Below are 27,265 nucleotides of genomic sequence, written 5' to 3' on the forward strand. Positions count from 1 at the left end.
CAGTTATTTTCAGTTGATGGTTATGCCTGTTTAGACACCTTTTGTGGTTATGAGATTGGAAAGCAGTCTGTAAATGTTGGGGTAAAGCCACATTGCCACCCCTTTATTAAAGATATGACACCTATGACTGTCTTAAGACAGTCATAGGGTGAAAAACCTAATCCTAATAAAACCTATGAGTTTGTGGTGTGGCTCATCACTTCACACCCGCATCTTTTGTGTCATCTCTCTCTCTCACTCTCTCCCCGTTGTACTTCTCCCTCTTTCCTTCCCTCTCAACTGGTATCAGAGCCTTCATCTCTCCCTCCTCACTCCTGCCTACCTCTCCCTCTACCCCACCTTGTCCCCTCGGGACTCGTGCCCTCAGCAGCGTGCAGGCGGCGTGGGCGGAGCTTGGCATTGCGCAGGCAGCGCGGGCTGCAGCGGGATAGCGAGGGCGGTAGCGCGGGCGACAGCGCGCGTGCGGGCTGAACAGGGCGGCGCGGAGCAGCGCCAGCAGCTGCAATAGCAGCAGCTAGCTGCTGCTAGCTGCTACCCGCTACCAAGCGGGCGCAGCCAGTGCGCAGCACCGGTGCGCAGCACCGGTGCGCACCCAAGCAGCCTCAGGGCCTCGAACAGGGCGGCGCGCAGGCGCACGCAGGGAGCTTGTGTACGGACGTACGGCCGTCCGTACCGCCGTACGGACACCGTACAGGCGTCCGTACTGTACGGACGCCGCCGTACGAACTGCGTCAGGAAGCTGCTTCAGGGAGCTGCGTCAGGGAAGTGCATTTCGAAATTTTTTTTCTGGATTTGTACCCTGCACAAGTACAGCAAGTACAATGGTACCCTGCACAAGTACACAGGTACAGAAAGTACAACAGTTTTGGACAGAAAGTACAGCAAGTATAGTGGTACCTTGCACAAGTACACAGGTAGAAAAAGTACAACAGTTTTGGACAGAAAGTACAACAAGTACAGTGGTACCCTGCACAAGTACACAGGTACAGAAAGTACAGCAGGTACATCAGTTTTTCTTTGGGGAAAGAAGAAAAAGAGAGCATTCCCGGCTATTCAGTTCTTAAACTGTGTTTTTGAGGTACAGCAAGTACACTCTTGTCCCTCGTGCTTGAGGTGACTAGTACCACAGTGTGTGGTGGTTGCACAGTTATCTTGTTTCGGGAAGGTAATGCCTTGATTTTGCATAGGGCTTTTATGCTTTTGCTGAGTGCAAATCTCAGCTTTTGGGTGACATTTTCAAAGGGCTTTTGCCTGAAAGCTTATGCAGTGTATGCCTTGAGGCAGTGTGGAGCCAGGGAGCTCACATTGGTCTTGTTTCCGCAGTGTATTCAGTGACATTTCTGCAGGTCACATTTTGTGTACGACACCTTGGAAAATCTCAGTTGAGCCACGCTTGGCCAGGGCGCATCGAGTTTACTCGGTCCCTAACTGTCCATCGTTGACAGTGCTCAAAAGATTTTCTCTTCAGTGTTTGTACGTTGGGATCTGTGTTGTTATTGTGTACACAGGGCTGTTTATGCATTGCATTGTCAGGTGAAAGTGCCAGGAGAGTGCTGTATTTTGTATGCTACCTCAGTGTTGAGGTGTTTTTCACTTGGTACAGGTGTCAAATCAAGGGGCTTTTGCCCAGATTTTGCTTGAGAGCACTTGGGTTACTGTTTGAGACCTTCAGATGCCTTTTATCCCCTTGGCAGAAGGGTGATTGCTTGGGATTTGTCCCATTTTCTGTTGCAGGTTTGTGACAGGCTGAAGTGTCTGGAGCCTCTTTTCAGTGAACAAAATAGTGTATGACAAGTGGTTTATGCATATAAAATCAGTGCATTACCTCATCTGAGGTGGGAGAAGTGATCAGGACAGCAGTGTTTTGTGCTTCGTCAGCTGATGATGCACTGTTAAAGCACTTGTGGAACAGCTGCAGCATTCTGAAATTACTGTTTTATGCCTATTTGAGCACGGTACAGTGTGTCAGAAGGTACAGTAATTGGAGGGAAATTTTTCTGTTTTGCTGCAGATTTTTTGACAGTAAAAACAGCACTATTGTGAGTGCTCCTGGCTCTTGATAGAGCAGGTTTTTTCTGAGAAATCAGAATTTTATTCAGTCTTTTTTGACTTACAGGGAGTCAGGTACTTTCCTTATCTGATATGGCATCAGGGGGAAGTGAATCATCAATTCTGAACATAAAGAAATTGGAAGGGGCACACAATTATGCATTATGGGCAGAACAGTGTTTGAATGTACTTCTGCTTAAGAAGATTTCTAAGCCCATAAGGGTGAAGGGTGTCAAGCCATCTCGGATGTCAGATGATGAGTGGGAGGAGCTAGATTTGTCCGCGAGGGCTGCTATCATGCTTACTCTCAGTGATTCTCTTGTGTTCAATGTTCAAGCTGAAAAGACCTCTTATGGCTTATGGCAGAGGCTAGCAGAGTTGTATGCCCAAAAGAGTTCAGCCAGTAAGGTGTATTGGTTGAAGAAGCTGGTTGATCTTCGCATGAAGGAAGGTACAGCTATGACCTCACACTTGAGTGAGTTCAATGCCATCTTTACACAGCTGATTGCACAGGGGTTGAACCTTGATGAGGAGTTCAAGACTACTTTCTTGTTGTGTACCCTCCCTGAGAGTTGGGACACTTTCAAGACCACCCTGTCTAATTCAAATGTCACTCTTATATATGCTGATGTAGAGAGCTCTCTCCTTATGGAGGAGATGAGCAGGAAGAATAATGCGGGCAGCAAGTCTTCAAATCCTTTGCATGTACAGGAAAGAGGCAGGACTCAGCAGAAGGGGAGATCTGCTGGTAAGTCCAAATCCCGCAGTCAGTCCCGTGGCAAAAAGGATACTGAATGCTTTTAATGTGGCAAGAAGGGACATGTGAAGTCTAAGTGCTTCAAGTTTATACGGGATCAGAAAGCCAAGAAGGCTGAGGCAAAGGATGCAGGCAGTGGAAGCAAAGGCAAAGGCAAGGCCAAGGTAGATGACTTGGATGCAGTGAATGTTGCAGCAGAGGACAGTGACAGTGACAGACATGATGTTTTATGCTCTTTTGCTGTAATTGCACATACTTTGGTTATTGATGGCCATGACATGCACACCTGGCTCTTGGATTCAGGTGCTTCTTTTCATGTTACTCCTCATAGGGAGTGGTTTACTTCCTACACAGGTACTCATGGAGTTGTTCACCTTGGGAACAACTATGCATGTCAGATTGCAGGGATTGGCAGTATACAGATAGTATTCCCTGATGGACGCATATTTATGCTTGATGGTGTTCGCCATGTGCCGCAAATCAAGAAAAATCTGATTAGCACTGGCTTGTTGGATGACAGTGGTTACCACACCACATTTGGGGATTCCAAATGGGTGATTACTGATGGCCAGGTTGTAGTGGATGAGAGTTTTAAGAGTGATACCTTGTACCCTCTTTATGTTTCCAGTGTAGGTAATCATGTTGTTGCCATAACCGAGCTGCCAAAGGTTTCATTGTGGCATAGCCGGTTGGGACACATGTCCGTTAAAGGAATGCAAGAACTGTCACGTTTGGGTTATCTGCCGTCTCTTTCATTTTCAGATTTGCCTACTTGTGATCATTGCATATTTGGCAAGCATTCTATGACTCCTCATAAGAGGAGAACTCCCCAAAATAGAGCACCGCTTGATCTAGTGCACACTGATTTGTGTGAGATGCCACAGCTATCACTAGGGGGTGCAAAGTATTTCATTACTTTTATTGATGATGCCACACGCAAAGTGTGGGTCTATTTCTTGAAGCATAAGAGCGATGCCTTAGATGCTTTCAAGAAGTTTGTCGCTCAGGTTGAGAATCGGACAGGTCGCAGGCTGAAATGCCTCAGATCCGATAATGGGGGTGAGTATGTGTCACATGCTTTTGTGCAGTTTTGCGAAGCTAAGGGCATTAAACAGGAACTCACAGCCCCTCATAATGCATCTCAAAATGGTGTGAGTGAGCGGATGGATCGAACTATTCAAGAGAAGGTTCGATGTATGTTGTCTTATGCTGCATTGCCCCATGGCTTTTGGGCAGAAGCCGTGCAAACAGCAGTTCACATAATTAACAGGTCGCCGAACAAGGCTTTGGAGTTGAAAGTGCCAGAGGAGGTGTGGTCTGGCAAGCCACCTTCATATAAGCACTTACGTGTGTTTGGCTGCGAGTGCTTTGCTCATATACGCAAAGAACTGCGCACCAAACTGGAGTCAAAGTCTTCCAGATGCATCTTTATGGGTTATGGTGACGAAGGTGAAATGGGGTACAAGTTATGGGATCCCGTTAAACGGAAGATTATACGCAGCAATGATGTCATCTTTAAAGAGGATAGTGTACACAAAGAACCCGTGCAACCTGTGGAATACAGGAGGCTTGTTTATGATGATGTCGGACAGCAAAGAATGCCCATTAATATGCAGCAGCAGGCTGCTGCAGATAACCCTGTTCAAGAGGGTATACAGGCTGAAAATCAGCCAGATAATTTTGCCAATGATGCACCACTGAATATGCCAGCAAATGGGGCTGTAGAACAGCCGGATATGGTGATACAGCCACCCATCATGCATGACGAACAGGCTAGACAGCAGCCTAATCCGGAACATTTTGTTAGGAGGAGCACCCGTGTACAACGGCCTCCTGACATGTTTGTTCCAGGAGCCAATAATGTGGATGATTTTATTATGCTGACAGATTGTGGTGAGCCTTCCAGCTTCAAGGAAGCTATGGGAAGAACAGAGAAAAGGAAGTGGGAGAAAGCCATGCAATCTGAAATGGACTCCCTACTTCAAAATGATACATGGGACTTGGTGCAGCTACCTGCAGGCAGAAAGGTTTTGCCATGCAAGTGGGTTTACAAAGTCAAAGTGGATTCAAATGCTTTACCAAGGTATAAGGCCAGATTGGTTGCCAAGGGATTTAAGCAGGAGAAAGGCATTGACTTTGATGAGATTTTTTCCCCTGTAGTCAAGATGACTACTTTGAGAGCAGTGTTAGCTCTTGTTGCTCATGAGGGCTTTTCTTCATGGAGATCTCCATGATGAGATCTATATGAGTCAGCCAGAGGGATATGCTGTTAAAGGGAAAGAGCAGCTTGTGTGTAAGCTCAAGAGGAGCTTGTATGGACTCAAGCAGGCACCAAGAGAATGGTACAAGAAGTTTGATGCCTTCATGCAGTCCCAAGGGTATCATAGGTGTGAGACCGATCATTGCTTGTACACCAAACGGGCAAAGGATGGCAGTTTGATGCTACTCATTCTATATGTGGATGACATGCTAATTGCCAGTAAATCTCAGCATGAGATTAGTGCTTTGAAGAAACAACTGCATAAGTCTTTTGACATGAAAGACTTGGGTGATGCAAACCATATTCTTGGCATGCGGATTACTCGTGACAAGTCCAAGGGACTTTTGTTTCTATCACAGAAGGAGTACATTGACAAAGTACTGCAGAGGTTTAAAATGGAGGGGGGGAAGTCTATTAGTACCCCGTTGCCTCCACATTTAAAACTCAGCAGTAAGGACAGCCCCAGATCAGATGATGATAAGGCTGAAATGGCCAAGGTTCCGTATGCATCTGCAGTTGGTTCTTTGATGTATGCCATGGTTGCCACTCGTCCGGATATTGCTTTTGCGGTGGGAGTCATCAGCAGGTATATGGCAAATCCAGGCAAGCGGCACTGGGAAGCAGTGAAAGGTGTCTTGAGGTATCTCAAAGGTACCAAAGACTTGTGCATATGCTATGGTAGGCAAGATGCATTGGTGCATGGTTTTACAGATTCAAACTATGCAGGGAATGTAGATAACCGGAAGTCTACTACCGGTTATATTTTCACATTTGCAGGAGGTGCTATATCATGGGTGTCTCGGTTGCAGAAATGCGTTGCACTGTCAACCACTGAAGCTGAATATGTTGCAGCCACTGAGGCTTGCAAGGAAGCAATATGGCTTACTCGGCTGGTGGGAGATTTGGGCACTACAGGAGATATGCCAGTTTTGCATTGTGATAGTCAGAGTGCTATCATGTTGGCAAAGAATCCGGTCTTTCATCAAAAGACCAAGCACATAGATGTGAAATATCATTTCATCAGGGAGGTACTGGAAGACAAGCGACTTGAGCTTGTGAAAGTGCATACTGATGATAATCCTGCAGATTTGCTCACTAAGAGCTTGCCTACAGAGCGGTTTGCACATTGCCGCCACATCATGGGATTAGGATGAGACCATTCTTATTTTATGGTCTTGTATACAGTAACTGTATATTGCTGTAATTTTTTATTCTTTTCTCCCCTTTAGGCACATTGGCCTTTAGGTGGGAGGTTGTTGGGGTAAAGGCACATTGCCACCCCTTTATTAAAGATATGACACCTATGACTGTCTTAAGACAGTCATAGGGTGAAAAACCTAATCCTAATAAAACCTATGAGTTTGTGGTGTGGCTCATCACTTCACACCCGCATCTTTTGTGTCATCTCTCTCTCTCACTCTCTCCCCGTTGTACTTCTCCCTCTTTCCTTCCCTCTCAGTAAATATAGTTTTAGGCGGTGTTTGATTTATTTATTTTTAAAAATTAAAAAAATAAAAAATAAAACACCCATCGGCATAAATGGAAGTAGAAGAAGAAGCTTCTAGGATGGATCCTGTAGAGTCGGGAGTCTGGCCAACCCCGCAGGTGTCGCGCCCAGCAGGCCATACACTATCTGGCAGAATTGCATTATTGGAGGATGCATGCCTTCAACCTCATCAGTGGAAAGATTGTCCACGAAATATAAGTCGTCGGATGGCTGAGATGGTGAGTGACGTGGAAATGGAAGGAAGTCCCATTGGAAATCCGAAAAGCTCAAGAAGAGTTGTACAGCATCGGTAGAGCCGATTGATGGTTCTTCAGCTAGCACTGATGTTACCCAAAATGGAGAGATGGCCAAGCTGGCTAATCAAATAGCAAAGGAGTTCTCTGATTGTTTTAGGGATGAGTTACCTTATGGGTTACCTTCAGAGCGGAATGTTCAGCATAAGATTGAACTAATCCCGGAGGCAGAACCTGTAAATAGACCTCCCTATAGGTTAAGTTTTACCGAAGAAGCAGAGGTACGAAGACAACTGGAAGAATACCTCAAGCTGGGACAAATTCAACCCAGTTTCTCACCTTTTGCTTCGCCAGTGATATTAAAAAAAAGAAAGATGATACTTTTCACCTCTGTATAGATTACAGAGCATTGAATAATATCACTATTAAGCACAGGTATCCGTGGCTCGGATCGATGATTTGCTAGATGCATCAATTTTCAGTAAGATAGATCTTAAATGTGGCTACCATCAGATCTGTATTAGAGCCGAGGATGTGCATAAAACCGCTTTTAGAAGCAGGTTTGGACATTATGACTTTTGGGTAATGTCGTTTGAACTTACCAATGCTCCAACTACATTCGTCATGCTTATGAACGATTTACTACGTCTGTATATCGAAAAGTTTGTAGTCCATTTTATTGACGATATTCTGGTATTCAGTAAAAGTATTAATGAGCATTACGAACACTTAAGAATAGTGTTCAATACTTTGAGGAAAGCCAGTCTTTATGTAAATAAAAAGAAAATTGTACTGTGTATGGTAAGACTTGAATATTTAGGATTCATTATTACTCCTGAGGGTTGTTTATTAAACATATATTTTGTTTGCATGGATTACCCGAATCCATAGTGTCAGACAAGGATGTCAAATTTACCAATCATTTTTGGACTACAATGTTTGAGACACTAAGGACTGAGTAGTGGGGATCATCTAGAAACGGATGGTCAGATAGAAAGAATCAACCAAATTTTAGAGGATATGCTTAGAGCATATGTATCATTGAGGCAACATACATGGGACAAGTGGTTGCCATTGTTAGAATTTGCCTATAATGATAGAAAACATTCCTCTATAGGGTTCAGTCCGTTTGAGCTGAACTATGGTTATAGACCAGCGAATCCAACTGCAGTTGGAGTACCTCAGAAAGTGCCTAGTGCCGCAAACATTGTGGTTCAAATGCAGGAGATGCTAGCACTTGCGAGAGCTAACATTCGCCAAGCTATGGATAGAGCTAAGGCGTATTCAGATGAAAACAGATCCATTAGAGAATTTAAGGAAGGAGAAAAAGTTTTTCTCAGAGTTCCTTCGCACTCAAAGTCTTTGTCTGCAGGAGAGTGTACTAAGTTATCACCCCGATATTGTGAGCCGTGGTTAATTCTAAAAAGAATAGGCAAGGTGGTCTATAAATTAGAATTACCACAGGGTTATAAGGTGCACCCAGTGTTTCATGTTTCTCGTTTAAAGAAATTTTTGCATACAAGTGACTCACTAATCGAGGGTGTTGTTTTGTTTCAGGAGATAGAGGATAATGTAGGATGCAAACCAACAAGAATCCTAGACCAAGAAACAATGCAAGTACGCAATCGGAAGATACCCACGGTGTTGGTTGCATGGCATGCTTTACCTCTATCAGAAGCTACCTAGGAATCCGTATACCAGTTACGGAGAGTGTTCCCAAACTTTATCATCGAGGACACTGATGCCTGACAAGGGAAGGAATGTTACGCTCAAGTTGAGGCAACATGACCTCGGAAGGGTCAGTTGACATTTTCCTTTAAAGGATCAATGCTTGTATTATATTTGTTTGGGCTTTACGTAAATGATCAGAAAGGAATCAAAGTCCAAGTCCTTGGTGAGGGTGATATGGCACTAGACTAGGTGGATCTAAGGCTAAGGGGTATAAATGCATTAAATGTGCTAAGGGGCAAGTGATTTCAATGATATCCCAAGAGGGGGGTAAATGATGCATTTAGGAGGTACCCTAAATTGTAGACATGTGGCCTACTAGATCTATCTAGGGAATTGGGGCTCGTTGGGATTTGGCAAGCAGGAGCTTTCACGTAAGAGGAGATTCTGTAAGCTTCCTACCATCGAGGTTGGCTCGGAGGAAAATATGTGCCTATGCCCGTGATTGTAAAGAGAAAGATAAGACTTTGAATATTTATATCGTGATATACAAGAGAGGAGATCAGGTGGTTGTTGGTGCGCAAGGTGCTAGAGCAAAGGTGGAGCAAGGAGCTGGAGTGGGAAGGTGGGACTGGGGGAGAGCAGGGAGGTGGAGCGGAGGAGAAAAAAAGAAAGAAAGAAAGTCTATTAACATCCACTGGAGAGCAAAAGGTCTATGGGACAGCAAGAAACCCTCTAGTAAACTACCCATTTTCCATCCTTTCTGGCAGCCTTGACTTTAGCTAATTCAGTAGCCTTATTCTTGAGTTGTAAACCTGTGTAAGCTCCTCTGCTATCCATACTTTGGTACCCTTCAGCTTGTAAGATTGTCGAAGGAGCTTGATCCGCATATCTTTTGACTTCAGTGTATGGATTGCATGACCTTTATATCACTTCTAGCTTCGTGTTCTTTAATCTCTGCTTGAATATCAGATTTACTTGCTTTGGTGTCCACTTCCACAATCACTTCCTTCTTAGCAGTTTGTACTTCAATGTGAATAAGATCTTTGACTGTAGAGACTAGCTGCGGGGTAGGAGGGAATCCTTACAAGATTTTACAGCCTCATCAATTACTGCCTGCTTACCAGGCCCTTCCAGAATGTGAAGTCGAGCCTTTACTTCTGCCAGTTCCAATCGTAGCTCTCTCACTGCCTGCTGCAGATTAAAAAAATGATCCTGTTGCCCAAGGATGGGTCCTTTTGAGCCTTCTTGTTGGTAATTCCGTGCATAAGGAGAGGGTGTCATGGCTGCAACTGTAGAGTACCACCTCCTGAGGAGGTTGAAGGAGTTGAGGGGGACTTGGAGGAGAGAGTAGGCCAGTCCATAATTGGTTGTCTGTTGAACCCCTTAGCTGAACCTAACCCTCGGGTCGGGTTGAGAGTTTAGCCCAACTCGGGGTTAGGGTTAGTGTGTTTGCTGTTGGCTGAGGCGAAGGGCTGACGGGTGGCGGGATGCTGACAGACTGCTGACGGGCGACAGGCTGTACAGACGGAGAAATACGGACCGGGGGGGGAGGGAGAGAGAGAGAGAGAGAGAGAGAGAGACAGAGACAGAGACAGAGATAGAGAGAGAGAGAGAGAGAGAGAGAGAGAAAGAGAGAGAGAGAGAGAGAGAGAGAGAAAGAGAGAGCGCTAACCCCCAGAATTGGACCAAGGGGCGAGGTACAGGTGAGCAGGTACGGACAGACGATGGTTGATGTACAGAGTAGGTACGAATGACAACGACTGAGGCATATGATATGATATGATTGTATTAACGTCCTCGTGAGACCCTTCAGGATCTATGGGACAGTGATCACTATCAACAAGTAGTGATTGCTTACATCCACTGAAAGAATATAGCATAAATAAAAGCACAAAAGTGCTATGCAGTGAGTACTTGTTGTGCTAGCCTGTGTGCTAGACCAAGTACTTTGTTGCGATATTCTAAAATTTCCTTTATGTAGTTTCCTAGCTCTTTGGCTGGCCACTCCAGTAGGGATTTCAGGTTGCTTCTATTGCCCCTATAACATTCTCTGATTTGCGCATATGCTCGACATGTTAGGAGTACATGCTGCTCATTTTCTACTTCTCCTGTGGGGCAGATTTTACATACTAAGGAGAGAGAGAGAGAGAGAGAGAGAGAGAGAGATGGAGAAGCCACAAACTAAGGATAAACTCAAGTTCGATTAAAGAGAACACCTAAATGAAAAAGAGGACTTAAGGGAGAGAAATCTGAAAATGAAACATAAAAAATGTAGAGAACTTGAAAGAAAGAGGGTAGAAATAGAAGACAAATAAGTAACAACAAAATCAAAGAGCTAAAGAATACAAAATAAAGGGTAAAATACAAACAGAGAAATAACCTACAAAAAGAAAAGGAAAGACAAACAAATAGCAATACTAAAGTTTAAAAAATAGCATAGGAAACAACAAAATCACTCAAAGGGATGATAATAGAAAGAACGTACGATACAACCACCCTAACCGATGGAGTGTTAATGATTATGAAGGCATGAACAAGAAACACTTATAATTGAACATTAAAAACAAATATAAAACAGGTGGACAAACTAAAGAAAGAACTAAAGAATACAAAATGAAGGGTAAAATACAAACAGAGAAATAACCTACAAAAAGAAAAGGAAAGACAAACAAATAGCAATACTAAAGTTTAAAAAATAGCATAGGAAACAACAAAATCACTCAAAGGGATGATAATAGAAAGAAAGTACAATACAACCACCCTAACCGATGGAGTGTTAATGATTATGAAGGCATGAACAAGAAACACTTAAAATTGAACATTAAGAACAAATATAAAACAGGTGGACAAACTAAAGAAAGAACTGACAAAAGCATGACCGTGACAAGTAAGCAAGGCCAGAAATGAAAAGACACAGAAATGAAGTGTCAGGGGCTAAAACAGAGGCAAGGGAAGTACAAAAAAACAATGAATGGCTGGAGGCAGCAGGCTGGGACCAAGGCCTTGGGCAGTTAGGTAAGAGCAGGCTGGGGCAGCAGGAAGGCAGCCAGCACAGCCTTTCAGGAGAAAGGCTGCTTGCAGGGAAACAAGACGAAGGATGGGGGTGGGAAAGGAGTAAGAGCAGGGAAAGCTTGAGGAATCTCAGAGCTCAGTAAAACTGCATTGCGTATCTTCTTTAACCTTTAGAGACTGATATAAGATGGCTAGCTTCAGACTAATTATCCAATTCAAGACATACACTAGATAGAGCAAAGAAATTTATGCCCTCCTAGAAAGTGGCAACCAATCTGCAAGTAGCTATACACATGTTAGCCACAATAACAAAGTTCTGCTTTGTGCGGCTATCAAACTACTGATAAGAATGAGCAACTCTGCCTCTTTCAAAATACATAAATTGTTCAGACATTTAAAGTACAAGAAACTGGCTGCATGAATATATATCTAGATTAATCCAGCAAAATGCCCAAACTCATCCTCTAAAAACAGACCTCATGATAGTCACTCATGAGGTTGAAAACCATAACCTCCATCACGCATAGTAGGGACTAGCTACTATGACATCCCCACTGACATCATCAGTGCCCAACGGTGGGTGTAGACCATAGAATAAACATATGCTCCCACACATACAAATCCACACACCCACACATACTTGAGCATCCATTTATACAAAGGTCTTCGTACTGAGTTTCTGTCAGCACTCTGAAGGTGAAGGGGACAAAGGCTAGCACTAAAGGAGAACGCTAATCAAAAAGTCGTCAGCTACAACTGCTTGTGAAGAATCTACGGTTTCATGTGCACATCTTCTCAGGACATGAGGTGTTTATTACAACTGTCACTAGAACCTATAATCAACAAAGTCCAACTTTGCAGCAGAAAACATCTATAGAAATTTCCAGATGCCTACCAGGCAGAAAAAGGGAACAAGACCACTGACCAATTGACCAGATTGGCAGGACAAGGAAACAGACAACAAAAGGGGGGCCAAAAGACAAAGATTAATGTCCATTAGTAATGCATAATGTGTCGTGTAAGTTTAATGTTAATCTGACATCTTTTCTATAACCTAATATCAATCCATTAATCAAAGCAGAAACTCATTCAGCAATGCCAAGCCACATAAAATTACAGAAGTTAGACAAAACGTGTGAAAGAATTTTCAAAAGGAGCTCCCTGCCCACGTTTTGCATAATGTCTTGTACATGTGAATACGTTTTGCCTATTTGTTGTGGTTGATCAACCATTATACAGTCATCATTCTCAGAATAAGAGTCATTAAAACTGAAACTGGCTTTTAGGTTGAACTCACAGCTTCAGGCACTTTGACTTCTTACAGTTGCAGCGTTTACAACCATCTCCAGACTTATCTCCACCTGGAATTGACATTCTTCTACACATGCCAAAAGGCCATCTATAAATTTTTGTTCCTAGTTGCATGCCAATTATGAAGAAGTAAATCAATATATTTTAAAGAATCAAATAGTCCTGTCACCTTTTCTTCTTTGGGCTCCTAGGACTGTGACTAGAGTCCTCGGCCAAGTCCGATTCTGACTGCTGAGGAAAATCTTGCAGAAAAAATCTCTTTCCCAAAAGGGGATTCATTTTATCCTCCACGTCTCCAAATGCGAGGTCTCCCTCAAAGGGCCTGATTCCTAGGGTGATAGATCGAATACAAGCTGTTGACGTTGTGACTTCCAGTTTGACAGGGCCTCCTGATTGCACTTCATGCTGATCCAGCAATGTTTTGTCCACATGGGGAACAACCACTCCTGAGTTATAATTAGATCCATTTTGAAATCCAGATGAAAAGCAGTTTGCATCACCCTCTGATGAGACTTCTCTTAGGCTGTCACACCTTGTTGAACTTGCTGATTTTGACAACGATGGCCAGACATGAGTACCCACTGTTGTGTGTGACGATGGCATGCTGCATCCAATGCTGTTGAGATGCAAACCAATGCCGGAAGGAACCCGACTAGGAACATCAGAAACATCTAAGCTGTGATTCTGTGGTGCAGTGTCATACTGACCGGATTCACAATCTGCACTGTTTGGAGATGAGCAATTTGGGTTAAGCATTGCGGATTCGAGCATCGAGGCTCGACTGCAACTAACCATATCCAATTTGGAAAGGGCATCCATGTCATGATCCGAAACCTGTAAAATTTGATAGTTCGTTGCAGCAGATTGTACGGCAGTTGTTTCCATTAGAAAGGTAAGTGCACCACTTGTAACTGAACCATAAGGAGAAGCACAATGTGAGGAATTGTCAAGGGATATTCCTAGAGTCCTCGACATGGGCAAATTGTTCAAATCACTTTGTGGAGCTTCAGTGGTCTGAAAATCCAAACAGCGCCTTCGAACTCCTGGTATGCTAGGCTGCACATATCCCATTTTAAGTGTAGAAAGTTTAGTAAGGACACCATTCTACTTGTTCTTACATTTGACAAGTACTGGCAGCATCAAAGCATGCTAGAATCAATAAATTTATGGATAATGCTTGTCAGCCAAGCAGTTTGCATATGTTACCTCATGTTCCATCAGGAGAGAGATTAAAATTTAACATACAGATCATTTAAACCACTGCTTGAAGATATAAAAAGGTAATACACAAAGGATATTGTTGTGGCAAAGCTTGACCATACTGGACAGATCCTTGAGTTTGTGGAAAGAGACATTCACTCTTGCCAATGAACCCGAATCAAATTCTGACTATGCATTTGCAGAATCAAACTAATGGTTTGATTATCACTCTTTAAGCTAAAGTTCGATGTGCTTTAGTGGGGTAACCTAGTTTTAAGGTGTCCATTCACTCTAAAAATAATATTCAAAATGCAAGATCTCTGACGGTATTTAAAATAGATTGGTATAACCTTAGACGTAATCAGGTCCGTACCTTTACAGAATCTTTTATTCTGTGAGGCTGAAACTCGGAGCAGACTAAAATCTCTAATTGATGCAGAGGAACCACCAAAAAGATGGAGCATTTGCAGAGAAGAGGAATGGCCAAGATGACATCTGAATACCTTTAAAGACTGTCGTTAACCCACAGCCATGATATGGTGGAGAAGACTTATTGATGAATCAAAAGGGACAAGACAATAGCTGACTAGAAAGAATTAAGCCGAGAGATGCAGGTTGGCACAGATGGCTTGCATAGGCTATGTAGCATGACAATTGAGTTGGACACAAGATGACCTAGCGCGGCACAGCAGATGTTCAGAAAATCTACAAGATTAAACCTCCATCATGGAGGCATGGTCCTAGATTTTGGAAAATCCTTTTCCCCTCACAGACTCTGACTTGTAGACTGGAACTTCCCTGACCTCCAAGGATGATACATCATTAAGAAAAAACGTTATTTGATGAAGCAGGATACAGCTTCCATTGCTGCTTTCAATAGAGATAGCCCTCCTCCCAAGGGGAGAGGCAAAAGCATAACTTTACCCTCTCTTCCAGCCTCTTACGACAACCATCATCTAGCTATACGAGCATAAGAACAAAAAAGGAAACACACCGCCTCATCCCAGGATGGCCAAACGAAGTAGCAAACGGTCCAAAGCTACTGAATGGAGCCGTAAGAGAAAGTGTTTGGCCAACAAAAGGTGGTCAAGGGACGGAATAAAGCCCACCGACTTTCAGGCCGGTGAACCAAACCATTTCTCATACGCAACATTGCTCAAGGGTGGCTGGGGTTATTTCTTGGTGGCCCGGTGCCAGCAAAGACCACCAAATGGTGAACATGCTTCTCTACACCACCGTAACTATTAGCAAAGAAGAAGCAGTCCCAAGTGAATAAAATGAAACTCCCTGCCAACGTGCAAGAAGACTGTACATGCCTCCCAACTGATGGACCAAATAATTATTGACTAGGAGGTAAAAATCCAAGAAAACTTTGACCAAAAGAGATCTAGTATTTTCTAATATTAGATTTCTTGGGAATTGATAACTAGGAGAAGGTAGGGATTGCTATGACAGGAAAACTTAAAATCCTCAATAGAATCCCCAAGCTTGTATAATGACCAAACAAGCTCATATATATCTGATTGAATTTGGTTAGAAGGAGATCCGGGCCTATTTCAGACACCAAAAGTCGTATGTACAAACACACCAAACACTTGTTTTCAATACAACTTAGATGTATCCTGTCCTTTACACAAAAATAGAATTTTATCTTAATCATATTGATAAGCAAAGCTGTGCATGTTCCACATCCATGAGAGATCAAGGGTGCTTTTAGTATTTCGATCAAAAATGTCTGGCGTCCATCATATACCTTGTCTCCAATCTTCTTTATGCTTTGGCTGTTGCACCTTTCCGGATTGGAGAGGATTAGAAGCCTAAGGGAGAGAAAAGGATCTCTTTATATCAGCAGATTACGAGGTGCAGTTCGAGCAAAATGACCGATTTGTCTAGAGCTGTAGCACGCATTCGGAAAGGAATCAAATTACAAGGGAACGTAAAACGGATGCGCAAACCATAATCAATATCCAAACTTGAAGGTGGTTGCTCCATATCCCATAGAATACAAATTTGAATGTCTCTGCTCAAGATTTTAAAATCCCGCTTGATTTATGCAACACTTTCCCCAAGCCCTGCAAGAGAGAAAATATGCGGGAGAAGATGCACTGGCAAGGCTTTCAGGGTGACCCAGACAAGACAATAACATAAAAGATTATGGGATGGCTCGAATAGGGGATCCCAAGGCATGACATAAGCAAAATAGCCACCATCATGTGCTCCTATGGAGTGAGCATAATAAAAGCCCTTTCCAAGGAACACAAAAGAATCTATTTGATTAGCTCCAACTGCAACTGTCGACCAATTTCTCAACATAGTAGCCGTCATAATTCGCCCCATAAAATAAAGAACAAGTTAAATGACTTTTGTCATTTATAAGGTCTGCCTAAAAGGTTGGTAGAGGAATTTCCAAGAACCAGAGGCAGAAGTAGCACCAAATGAGTTGGAGATAATGGAGGAGCAAGGGTGCAGCTTCTTGGATGTTGTTGGAATATGAAGTCAAAGTGAGTGTATTTGTGTGTCCTAGGTCCCTAGGACTTATTTTATAGTCTAGTGAGTCCTAGACAGTGCCACGTGTCATATGGGAGATTATCCCATATGCATTGTGACTTTCTAGAGCCTAGAGGCTCACACTATATAGTCTTGTACTAGTCTTGAGTCTTTGACAAAGTTATCCACATCAAGTTATCAATACATTGTGATTACTTTGGCTATCTCTTGCACTTGCACTTGTACTTTCTTTTCATTTCATTTTGTCTTTCATTCATCTTTCCATTCCGTTCCTAGTTAGCTAGCTTGGCATTCCGCTCCTTCCACATGTTCCTTCATGTGGTATCTGAGCCATGTTCCTAGCTCTGCTCTCTCTTTCCCTTTCCCTTCCAAGAGGTTGAGGTGAGGGAGGTCAATGAAGCTACTCTTCCTCCTCCTCCTTGAAAGGCTGCCCTCTTCTCTCATTCCTTAAACTCTCTTCTCCACCTCTCCTTAGCCTCACCATGGAAGATTGCCTCATCTCCGACATGAAGACCTTGAGCTCCATCTACATCTTCATCAACATTGACTTCTCCAAGGTGGACTGTTCGTGCTTGCTCGTGGACTGATCATGAGCTGCCCATTTTACCCACCATATCCACTCCACCTGCGTCAAATTCCGCCAAGCTTGCTACCAGTCCTATGCCATGTCTCAACTCCACTTCCAACATTCTTTTCTACCCTTTCCGCTCAGTAAAAGTCCTGCCATTGAGAGATACTTGCCCGCCATTCTCTACCAAAAATCCACCTCAACAATGCTTCTCCATTTCTGCGCAGAAGTAGGCTTCTCACTGTCCGCCATCTGAGCAGCGCAGACCACCATTTGCAGCGCCTGTAGTGCCGCCATCGCTTGCCAACCCCGCCGCCAAGATTGCCTCCCACTGCTCGCTATCTGAACAGGTGAGCCCGCCACACACAAACAGTCACAGCTCTTGCTTCAGCATTCCACCTGTGAAGGAGGCCATTCTTCTGCCACCGGATGTTGTAGAGGTCCTCCCACTTGCTGTGGTTACGTTGAGCTACTTTGGGTGAGCCACAACGGGGAACGGGGTGTCCTAACGGGTGATGTGAGTCCTGGTTACTCCTTGAATTCTTCGATCACCTCTCTGAGTACTCGTGGTGCCCGTGGTACACATTGATTGGCTTCTCGAAGTGCTCATGACACCTCCAACATCTATCTTGACATTGGTGACCCTCACTCATCCATTTTGAGAGTAACCATGTAACCGCTCCATGTAGCTACCCCATGGACTTCACTGACACATATTTTGAGGCATTTCTTCCTAGTCCTTCATCGACATTGTCATCGACTCGCAGGGATGTGCACACATCTGTAGTGGCTACTTGGAGGACATCTCTTATCATAAGAGATCCATTTTTTATAACTACATGCTTGATGTTATTTTAGGTTCCTCTACCCTGGGTAGTCCCCCTAAAATGATATATATTGAGTATTTTGTTTTCATTGAGTCTATAAGGTACTCAGCCTTGGATAGTCCTCCTAAACTAATGTTATTTCTTTTATGAGTGGTGTGTGACTTCATCCCGGTTTTCCGATATGAAGCCAAGGGGGGATGTATTGGGGAACCATGTGTTGGTCTTGATGGATAGATGAACCATGTATTGGTCTTGATGGATAGATGTTTCGAGCTATCAGGCCCGGCCAAGTTCCAGGATGTTGGTGCATTCCCTAGACCGATGTGTTGGTCAAGTAGCCATGCTTCATTTGAGCCTCTGAGCTACTTGGGGTGCACAGAGCAGTAAACTCCATCATGTTATAGATGACCATGTTCTGCTCTTGGTTCCATCGACTCCATCACTACCATGTTCTGCTCTTGGTTCCATTTCAAAACCATTACTCCCTCAATTTTCCTTCATGGGGGGATGAAGGAATATGAAGTCAAAGTGAGTGTATTTGTGTGTCCTAGGTCCCTAGGACTTATTTTATAGTCTAGAGTCCTAGAGAGTACCACGTGTCATATTGGAGATTATCCCATATGCATTGTGACTTTCTAGAGTCTAGAGGCTCACACAATATAGTCTTGTACTAATCTTGAGTCCTTTACAGAGTTGTCAACATCAAGTTATCAATACATTGTAAGTACTTTGGTTATCTCTTGCACTTGTACTTTCTTTTCATTTCATTTTGCCTTTCATTATGCTTTCCATCTTTCCATTCTGTTCCTAGTTAGCTAGCTTGGCATTCCGCTCCTTCCACATGCTCCTTCATATGTATCACGGAAGATGATGCGGGCATGGAGGTGGAGAGTGGGGGGAAGCGAGAGAGAGAGAGAGAAGGGAGTGAATTTGTGAAATAGTAGATTCAATGTGGACTAATAGTGAAACAGGAAAGCCCAACGTGGACCAATACTACTGAGTCAAAAACTACAGCCAAAAGGATTTCAAAAAAACATGAATTTTGTTTCTTTGAGAATGATTTCAACTCTTGTCATGATGCATCTCTTCTCTCCCACAACTTCCCAACATGTGGTATCAAAGCTGTAGGTTCTAGAAAACTCCTTAGCCTTCTAGTTTGCCACATCATCATCTTCTTCCTCAACTCTACCTTCTTCTTTTGCCTCTTTCTTGAAAATTCTTGTGAGAGCTTGTTCTCTTCACCTAGGCGACCATTCTTCATGCCCTCTTGGCTGAAGAACCTTCTCATTAGGGCACACCTCCAGCTCCAAGCTTGGCGTGGAATTGTCCTACTCCCCGTACCAACAAGTTATCTGTTTGGCGCACTTTTTTGAAATTCGGACTGTAGACGCAGAATTTTGATCAACCCTCCTAGTTGAAGTTGGGCAACACTATGACGAAGCTCCTAATGAATTTTGAGCTCAAATGCTTTAGTGGATGAGGAGAAATAAGCAAAAAACCAATCGAAATTGGCGCAGCTCTCCCGAGTAACTTGGCACAACATTGTGCAATTTCTCTCTAGTGGCTCTTCTTTGGTATAAGACCTTTCATTCTGCATAAGAAGCCCCTTTAATGGTCTCTTTATCAGTGCGAATTGAGCTCTCCAGTTTGCTGCTGTTTCTACAAGTACTTTTTGAAAAGAATGCTTTGTTTATGGTGGACCCAGTTGACTTAAATTTGGGGGTTTTCATTCCAAAAGCTTCTTTACATAGTGGAATGCAATTTTTACTTTGGGTTGACCTTCATCATGTTGCTCTTCCAATGCTTCATATGTGAAAGCAAAGAGAAGAAGAAAGAAGCACCTAGATATGTCAATAGAAAAGTGACAAAGCTTGTGAAGAAAAAACCATATCATTATTTTGCTACAAAAAGTTTAGGCCTCTCTGGTTTCATTGCTTACAATATGCACTTGTATGGTTGAGATTTAAAGCCATTTGTAACAGAGCACACTGCCTAAATCATAAAGGTAAGACCCTCTCATGGCTACCTTTAAGATAGACAGATTCAATGACCAAGGCTTCCATACTTGGCAAATGAAAATTAAGTTTGTGCTTATGAAGGAGGATTTATGGGATTTAGCCAAGCCAGGAATCACTCATCACAAGAGGGTGAATCCACTACTACCAAAGGTAAGGAGAAGGCAAGTGACTCTACTTCAACAACACCAGGAGATGCTAAAAGGCTAGAGAAAGCCTATGCAATTATTGCATTAGCTTTGAGAAATGATTATGTGCATCATATTTCAGATTTGGAATCTCCATATGAGGCTTGGCATAAGTTAGATGTGCTATTTGGTGCTAGCTCTCATAACTCTAAATTGACTTTGAAGATTAAGTTCTTTCAACTAAAGATGGATGGAGACTTTGTTGCAGCTCATGTCAATACTATGAGGAGTCTTATGACACAATTGGCCTCAGTCAACTCTCTAGTCATCATTGAAGATGATGCAATGGCTATGCTCTTGAAGAGTATGCCTCAAGACTTTAACTATGTTGTGACTACTTTGAATAATCTTCCCCAACCAACACTAGAGAGCATCATCAGTGCTCTACAAGAAGAAGAGAGAAAGAAGACTTCAAGGAAGGTAGAAGATCAAACTCAAGCACTTACAGTGAAGTTCTCAAAAAGCAAGTACAAAGCATGTAAGCATTGTGGCGAGACCAATCATCTTGAAAAAGATTGCTATAGGATCAATCCTTGCACTTATTGCGGCAAAAGCAATCACTGTGAGAAATTTTGCAATGAGAAGAAGAAAGTCAAGGCAAATATGGTTGAAGTAAGAACTCCATCAGCAAATGAAGAAACAAATTTTATGGTAGATAAAGATAAATATAAATATAAAGATTGGACCTTCCTTTTGTCATGACTTGCTCATGTAGTCAATTTTGAGATTCTCTGCTTGGATTAGTACTCCAATAAGAATGTTATGGTTATGTGTTGTGTTTACCTCCATGGTACCTCTTGCAGACATGAGAAACTAGGTCCACACAAAGGCCTAAGATTAATCCTTAGAAATGCAAGGGAGATAACCATTTGGGGGGGTCTATCCTATTTTTTGTAAACCTCGACCCTTGGGCACTCTTGCTAGCATGTGATCCTAGCCATAGATTTATCCTTGACCACCATGAGATGGCATGTGAAACTATGTGAGACATAGCATGAGGCAAACCCTTGAGGGGGGTATGTTGGGACATTTGTGATCAAGGGCTTGCTCTAAGATGCATGTACGCATCTAGCAGTCACATGTTTGTGTGTGTAGTATAGTACACTTAGTGCTATGAGGTGTATAGGACCATGACACAGGCGGTGATGCAGTACAAGGCACCCTCTTGAGGAGGTGCCAAAGATTTAGGAAGTCCCTATGATATAGGCCTAATTGCCTTTCATGTAGGAGAGGTGCTTATGATCTAGGACACCCTCTCTCCCACTCTATAAATGAGAGGCTTCTCTCTTACAATCAATAGAACACACATTTGGTCTTCTCGTGTTCTCAACTCTTGTCATGATGTATCTCTTCTCTCCCACAACTTCCCAACAGGATGTACAATAGCGATAGGATGCTGGAAATTCAACATGGCAGACGGCTTTACATCAGCAAATTGGACGTGGGTATTCACAGCCTTGCTAGAAGCTTGGGGAATCGCATTAGGAGCTTGGAGATTCAGTGCTACAGACGAATCTGCAAGGTCGGTGCAAGCTTAGGACAGATGGCAACGCAGCAACCTCCATCTCGAAGCACGAGCACTCGCACACATAAACACACACCATCATGCACGCACGCACGTGCGCACATACACATAGACATGCGCGTGCACATGCACATGCATGCACACTCGCAGGTGTACATGCACACCGGCACATTAAATCTGCATTCAGTTTTCTTCAATTGACTTGCATACAGAGAAAACTTAAATGTGCATCCGCAGTGCTCCTCTCAATAATTCACAATTATGCCATGCCAAATCGTTTTTAATCCCCAAGCATGACCAAATGAACAGGATTAAAGAAAAGCATACATTTTTATCAATGAAAAGTCAAACATAGAAAGTAGAAAAAAGAAGTTAGTGCTTGTACCTCTTTACAGTCTTCGTTTTGCTTTTGATCATACAAAAGAGGAAGAATGAGAAGAAATGTTCATGGCAACAATCAATGGCTTAACACATGCACACACATACACACACATACCTTACATGTATATTCATAGTTCTTATATATGCAGAGATGCTAATGAAGAAACAATTCCATACCCTGCAGCACCGTTGCCCACTCTCGTTTTGTGGCACTACGTTCTTCTGGACATCCAAAGCAAGATTGAGTGTGCCATCAATTAAAGAAGTACATTTTGATTGCAAATACTTTGTCTCTAGATTAACTGTTTGAGCACCATCTTCTACAATCTCTCGCATTGTTGCCAAAAACCCAGACATCTGTTGCGTAGGGATTTCTGGCCAAGTTGCGGAAAGGTTTTTCCAATCTTGGTTGTGACCAAATGAGGATTTCTGGTCTATTCCCATTGACACAGAAGCAGGAAAACCTGTGACCATTTGAGCAGAATCCAAGAATTGCTCACATTACTGGAAAGATAATATGGAACATGACGACAAAGCAAGTGAGTTTCACATTTTTCTGGCAATTGAGATGTTTAACCTGAGATAATCATACCAGTCCCTTGTTTCACTTCCTCTGTAGAATTGGCTGCTGCCGACAAATCCTCACCATCCCAGCTTGGATAGATGTGAAATCTCACATCCCCTTTGCCAGCTTGCTCATTGGTTTCTGTATCAGAAAAAAAATGTGGCAATTTGGTCAGAATCCAATGATTGCTCATGATTGCCTTAGATGCTCAACTAATTAGTGATTGAACTTTTGATTTTATCATGCGGTGTACTGATACCTGTGCTTTGGCGCTTGATTGATTTAAATCCGTGTCCAGAATTGTCTGCTAATAGATTCTGACCAGTTAAGCTTGGATATTCCCGACATCCCATGTTTTCTTTGGAAGGTTGGTTGTCAGCTGCTGTGTCTGACTGCAACAAGTGGTTATGAATATTATCTCCACTCTCCTGTGACTCATTTGAACTTGAGTCAGATGTACACCCTAAACGTGGAAGAAGCTTCTGTGTGGCCAACAGACGCGATGAAGGCTTTTTGGAGACACCCATTTCAGGATCTGATAAATGCTCCAAATCCATGTTTCCGCATTTTGAAACATTTTGACGAGGGGAACTACATCCATTGCCTGCAGTGTTGGTGATTCTACAGTAACCATGAGGAGGATTGGAAACCTCATTCCAAGCGGACTTTCCCGCTTCTCCATCAGATAAGTGCGGTAAGAAGATTTTTTCCACATCAATCTGAAATTTCCCTTCACCTTGCTGTGATGTAGCTTGAGTAATGTCCAATCCACCAGTAGAGCTCGTCCTGCAATCAAAAACACATGCCAGCTAAGCTCATAGTGTTCCAGTACCAAAGAATATAAAAAATATGCAAAACAAAGAGAGTGTATGAAAAGTTCACGATTCCTAAGTGAAAACAGAACAAAAACTGTAGCCCTACAGGATGCTTTTTTGTTAGGTTCATACGCTTAACTGCCAAAAAAGTCCCCCGTTTCCATGAAGAATAAAAGCTAGTAATCTGTGCCCATTGATAGCCTTTACATATCAAAGATTAAATTGTTTCTTTGTTATATGTAAAAGGATCCACTGTGGTCACAGCGGGCACTGGTACAAGGAGAGTAAAAAGGGATTATGAAGAGCAGACTGTGTGCAGGGTCACTAAATGCAGAGCGCAAGAGGATGTATTGAACTGCAAAATGATCAAGTGGCACTGGTACAATTGGGCATTACCCGAAAACCTAGCCAGTTCTAATGTCCTTACCCGAAAAAATCATGTCCTCAAATTCTGACTGTCAGACTAAAAAGAGCTCCAGTAACAGAGAATGAAAACCCCCATGTATTACATAGCTTGAATCTGAGCCTGCACAAGGCCGGATTAAGTTTTTTTAATATAGGTAGAACAATCCTAAGTGATCTCCTCGTTTGGAAGGATTCTTATCATCTGGTAAGCCCTTGCATTTGAAAATGTGCCACTCCTCATCCATGGTCGTAGCTTGTAGTCTTGAGTTAGAGGACCTAAAATACAGTGTACCCTCGATGTGGGTGGCAGATTCAGCTTATATGCTAGCCTTTTTTTATCAAATGGTATGCTCATACTAGTTGCAGCCAAGATTGATGTTGATATGTCCGCCGCAAGGAGGCATTATGTTCTTGTGCAGTAGTGCACATATATCGCTTCTTGAATTCAAGATGCCTACTAGGCTCAGCTGCGTGTGTCTTCATTCTATCCTGTTTGTTTTAGCCAGCAGTGGAAGAGCTGTCAGCCCTTCCAAATCATTCTGTACATGCTGTTTTTGACAGCCATGTTTCTAACAACTGAAAGTCACAGGGTAGAGAAATGTTGTAGCACTGTTACATTTTTCTACGTATACACGACTTCTATTACCAGACTTTACCTCCAACAAATGCAGAGCACAAAGGCCAATGCTTTTCCCTTAAGACAACTGGCTTGCTGAAACGATGAGACTTTTCTTCTTGAGTTTAAATAATATGAATTGTGGTTCTCACAATTTCCAATACCAGTATTGGGCTCTGTAACAATTTATATATAATTCAAACCAATCATGACTCAAGACCACATTAATGCGTCCCAACACAACACAAAAATGTCATCATGTCTAGTCAATGGAGAGTTGAATCTGGGCATGCTGACAAAAGATTGTTGAGCATATGCTGTCTTTCAATTAAATCCACTCTCAAACCATGCTCTATATCAGTGCCTGCAAAATCACTATCTGCAAAGCCTTGGGATAAATAAAATTATGGGAGCTGCTGCTGTCCACCAGTATATGATCAAAGTCTTGCTTTAATATGTCTCTGCTTTGAATAGAAGTAGTACAATCTCAACAAAGAACGAAGTAGTATGTGCCATCATATCAGTTGTGACTATAGGAAATTACCTGCCTAACTGTCACATCCAAATGACCACCTGCACACAGAAGTCATTATGTACAGCATCCAAGAATCTTATTGTAAATGTGTATACTTGTTTTCCTTTGTAGGATCTCAAGAAGGCACTTCTATTCAAATCAAATAACAATACCTGTCCATCCCACTATCCAGAAAGAGCACTTTTGAATACTAAAAAAAGAGGTTATAAAGCATGTTGCGAAACTTAGCTCATAGTTGCAGTTTGAATCAATTCCAGTACTAGTATGCATTTAAAGAGAAAAAGGAACACAAGAAGAGCAATACACTCATAAAACAAGTAGATAAAAAGAATGCTGAAAATTTTGAGACCGACTCGTAAAGTGTGCTTTGCGTGGTTGCAGCTGAACTAGACCTGACTGCTTTGACCAATTTACCTTCTTGAACAGATATCCTTTTGTCTTGGGGAGACAAAGACCGCCGGCGGAGGAGGAAAGCTCATCTCTGAAAATGTCTGAATCATATGACCTGCTTTTACTGGCTTGATTGGGGAAAGGCTGCAGAGGTAGTTGAAAAATGGTGAACCCTGCAGCCCAAAACCAAACGTTCAAAAGAGACAAAAGAAACTTATGAGATGGAACCTGTATGTGATGAAGTTGCATATTGAGCCTGCTAATTAGTCCTCACCTGTGCAATTAGTTTCTCAAAACAGAAACTCTGCCATGCAAAATCAAGCAGAAATACAGACAAAATACAAATAGAACTCCTACCATGAGCAGTAAGGATAAGACCAGCCACCCTACACCTTAGTAGAAGAACTTGGAGTGGTGACATCTCTCTCTCTCTCTCTCTCTCTCCCCCCCCCTTGGACTTGAAGAACATCCGATGTAAAGTGATAAAGGAACCCAAACAAATGGAAGGAAAATGGAGGCGCACATTTCGGCCAAATCTTGGTCCAAGACAATCTCCCCCACCCCTTGGACTTGAAGAGCATCCGATGTAAAGTGATAAAGGAATACAAACAAATGGAAGGAAAATGGAGGCGCACACTTCGGTCAAATCTTGGTCCCAAGACAATGAAGGGACATAAACCTCAGAAGGTCAATTAGGAGACCTTTGAGGAGGCAAACAAAGGTGGAGTAAATCCTCAACCTCAAGGTGACACGGGTCAAAAAACAAGCAACCGGTCCTATAACAAAGCTAAAGATTTTTTACATGAAAAATTTGGGGTGGCCAAAAATCAGACTCAAAATGGGTCGGTCAAGCCTATTTATAGGGCCTTTCCTCCACAATGGAGCTGTCTCATACATACACTGGTTCATTTCTGAGTCCTGCCTTATCAACTAGATTGTCTAAGCGCATCCATAGATAGCAGACATGCTCATCTCTCTCTTATATAGTGACATATGCTATAGGTGTGAGCAGAACAAAACTACCACTCCACTTAATCCTTGTACCCCTGCATTAGTGAATGTCTCTCTCCTGTTATGGGTAAAGCTCTCTCTGGACTGTGATGTGTCTGTATGTATACCATAGTGTCCTTATCCTGAAAGGTGTCCTGGAAGTTTTGTGATGCTAAATAGAGGCCTCCATTCGTGTTCCAAAGAGCAGAGGTCAAATGATTGATAGGTCCCAGAAGCCTTGCATCCCTATTTGGGTTAGTGGCTGCTGGTCATGGATGATAACCCTCCTGTCTCTGTAGACTCCCCACTTCCCGTTGGGCCTTGGCCTCCGTCTCCCTTCCCTTTGATGCTTTATTTTCATTTGTGTAAGGTTCTTAAATTGGATGATCAGAGGCTTCTCTTTGAGGCATCCTTCCCCTGAAATTTAAATGTCCATTAATATGGTGGGAATATATATCTAGATGAATCCAAGAACATGCCCAAACTCATCCTCTAAAAACACAACACACTGTGCAGTTTCAGTCTCATGATAGTCACCCACAATGTTGAAAACCATAAACTCCATCATTCATGGAAGCATACTATAAGCATATGCCCTCACACATACATATCCACACAACCACAATACTTGAGCGTCCATTTATACAAGGATCTTCATACCAAGTTTCTGTCAGCACTCTGAAGGTGAAGAGCAGACTCAGCCATGACAAAGGCTAGCACTAAACCTTCCAGTCTCTCCCAAATCAGAATTTCTAATTGAAACAATGCTTAGACAATCTACCTAATAGGGCAACACACCACTTCAGATGGAAAGAATTTATTGCGATATCAACAAGCCACAACATGGACGAAGAGTTCACAAGGTGAAATTTGCATCTCTGCTAATACGATGGGAAATATACCTACATGAATTCAGGATAGCAGGGACTAGCTATTC

The 27,265-nt window shown here is 42.7% G+C and overlaps 1 protein-coding gene across 3 annotated transcripts in view; it reads right to left on the reverse strand.

Annotated features, from left to right (window-relative positions):
- The window catches only part of LOC147905432 (uncharacterized), a 51,623-nt gene that overhangs the window by 14,346 nt on the left and 10,012 nt on the right, over positions 1-27,265 (reverse strand). For 2 of the 3 annotated variants that reach the window (XM_087372523.1, XM_087372514.1), the window contains exons 3-8: positions 25,363-25,511; positions 22,837-23,363; positions 22,605-22,718; positions 22,190-22,476; positions 12,970-13,856; positions 12,787-12,867 (exon numbers count right to left, since the gene is read on the reverse strand). In XM_087372523.1, the coding sequence (XP_087228649.1) occupies positions 12,787-12,867; positions 12,970-13,856; positions 22,190-22,476; positions 22,605-22,718; positions 22,837-23,363; positions 25,363-25,511 (2,045 nt within the window). The remainder of the gene's footprint in view (positions 1-12,786; positions 12,868-12,969; positions 13,857-22,189; positions 22,477-22,604; positions 22,719-22,836; positions 23,364-25,362; positions 25,512-27,265) is intronic. The other variant, XM_087372532.1, reaches the window with a different exon arrangement.

This window comes from Dipteris shenzhenensis, chromosome 1, assembly GCF_047967505.1.
Source record: "Dipteris shenzhenensis isolate YYH24624 ecotype China chromosome 1, Dip_SZ_1.0, whole genome shotgun sequence".
NCBI lineage: Eukaryota > Viridiplantae > Streptophyta > Polypodiopsida > Gleicheniales > Dipteridaceae > Dipteris > Dipteris shenzhenensis.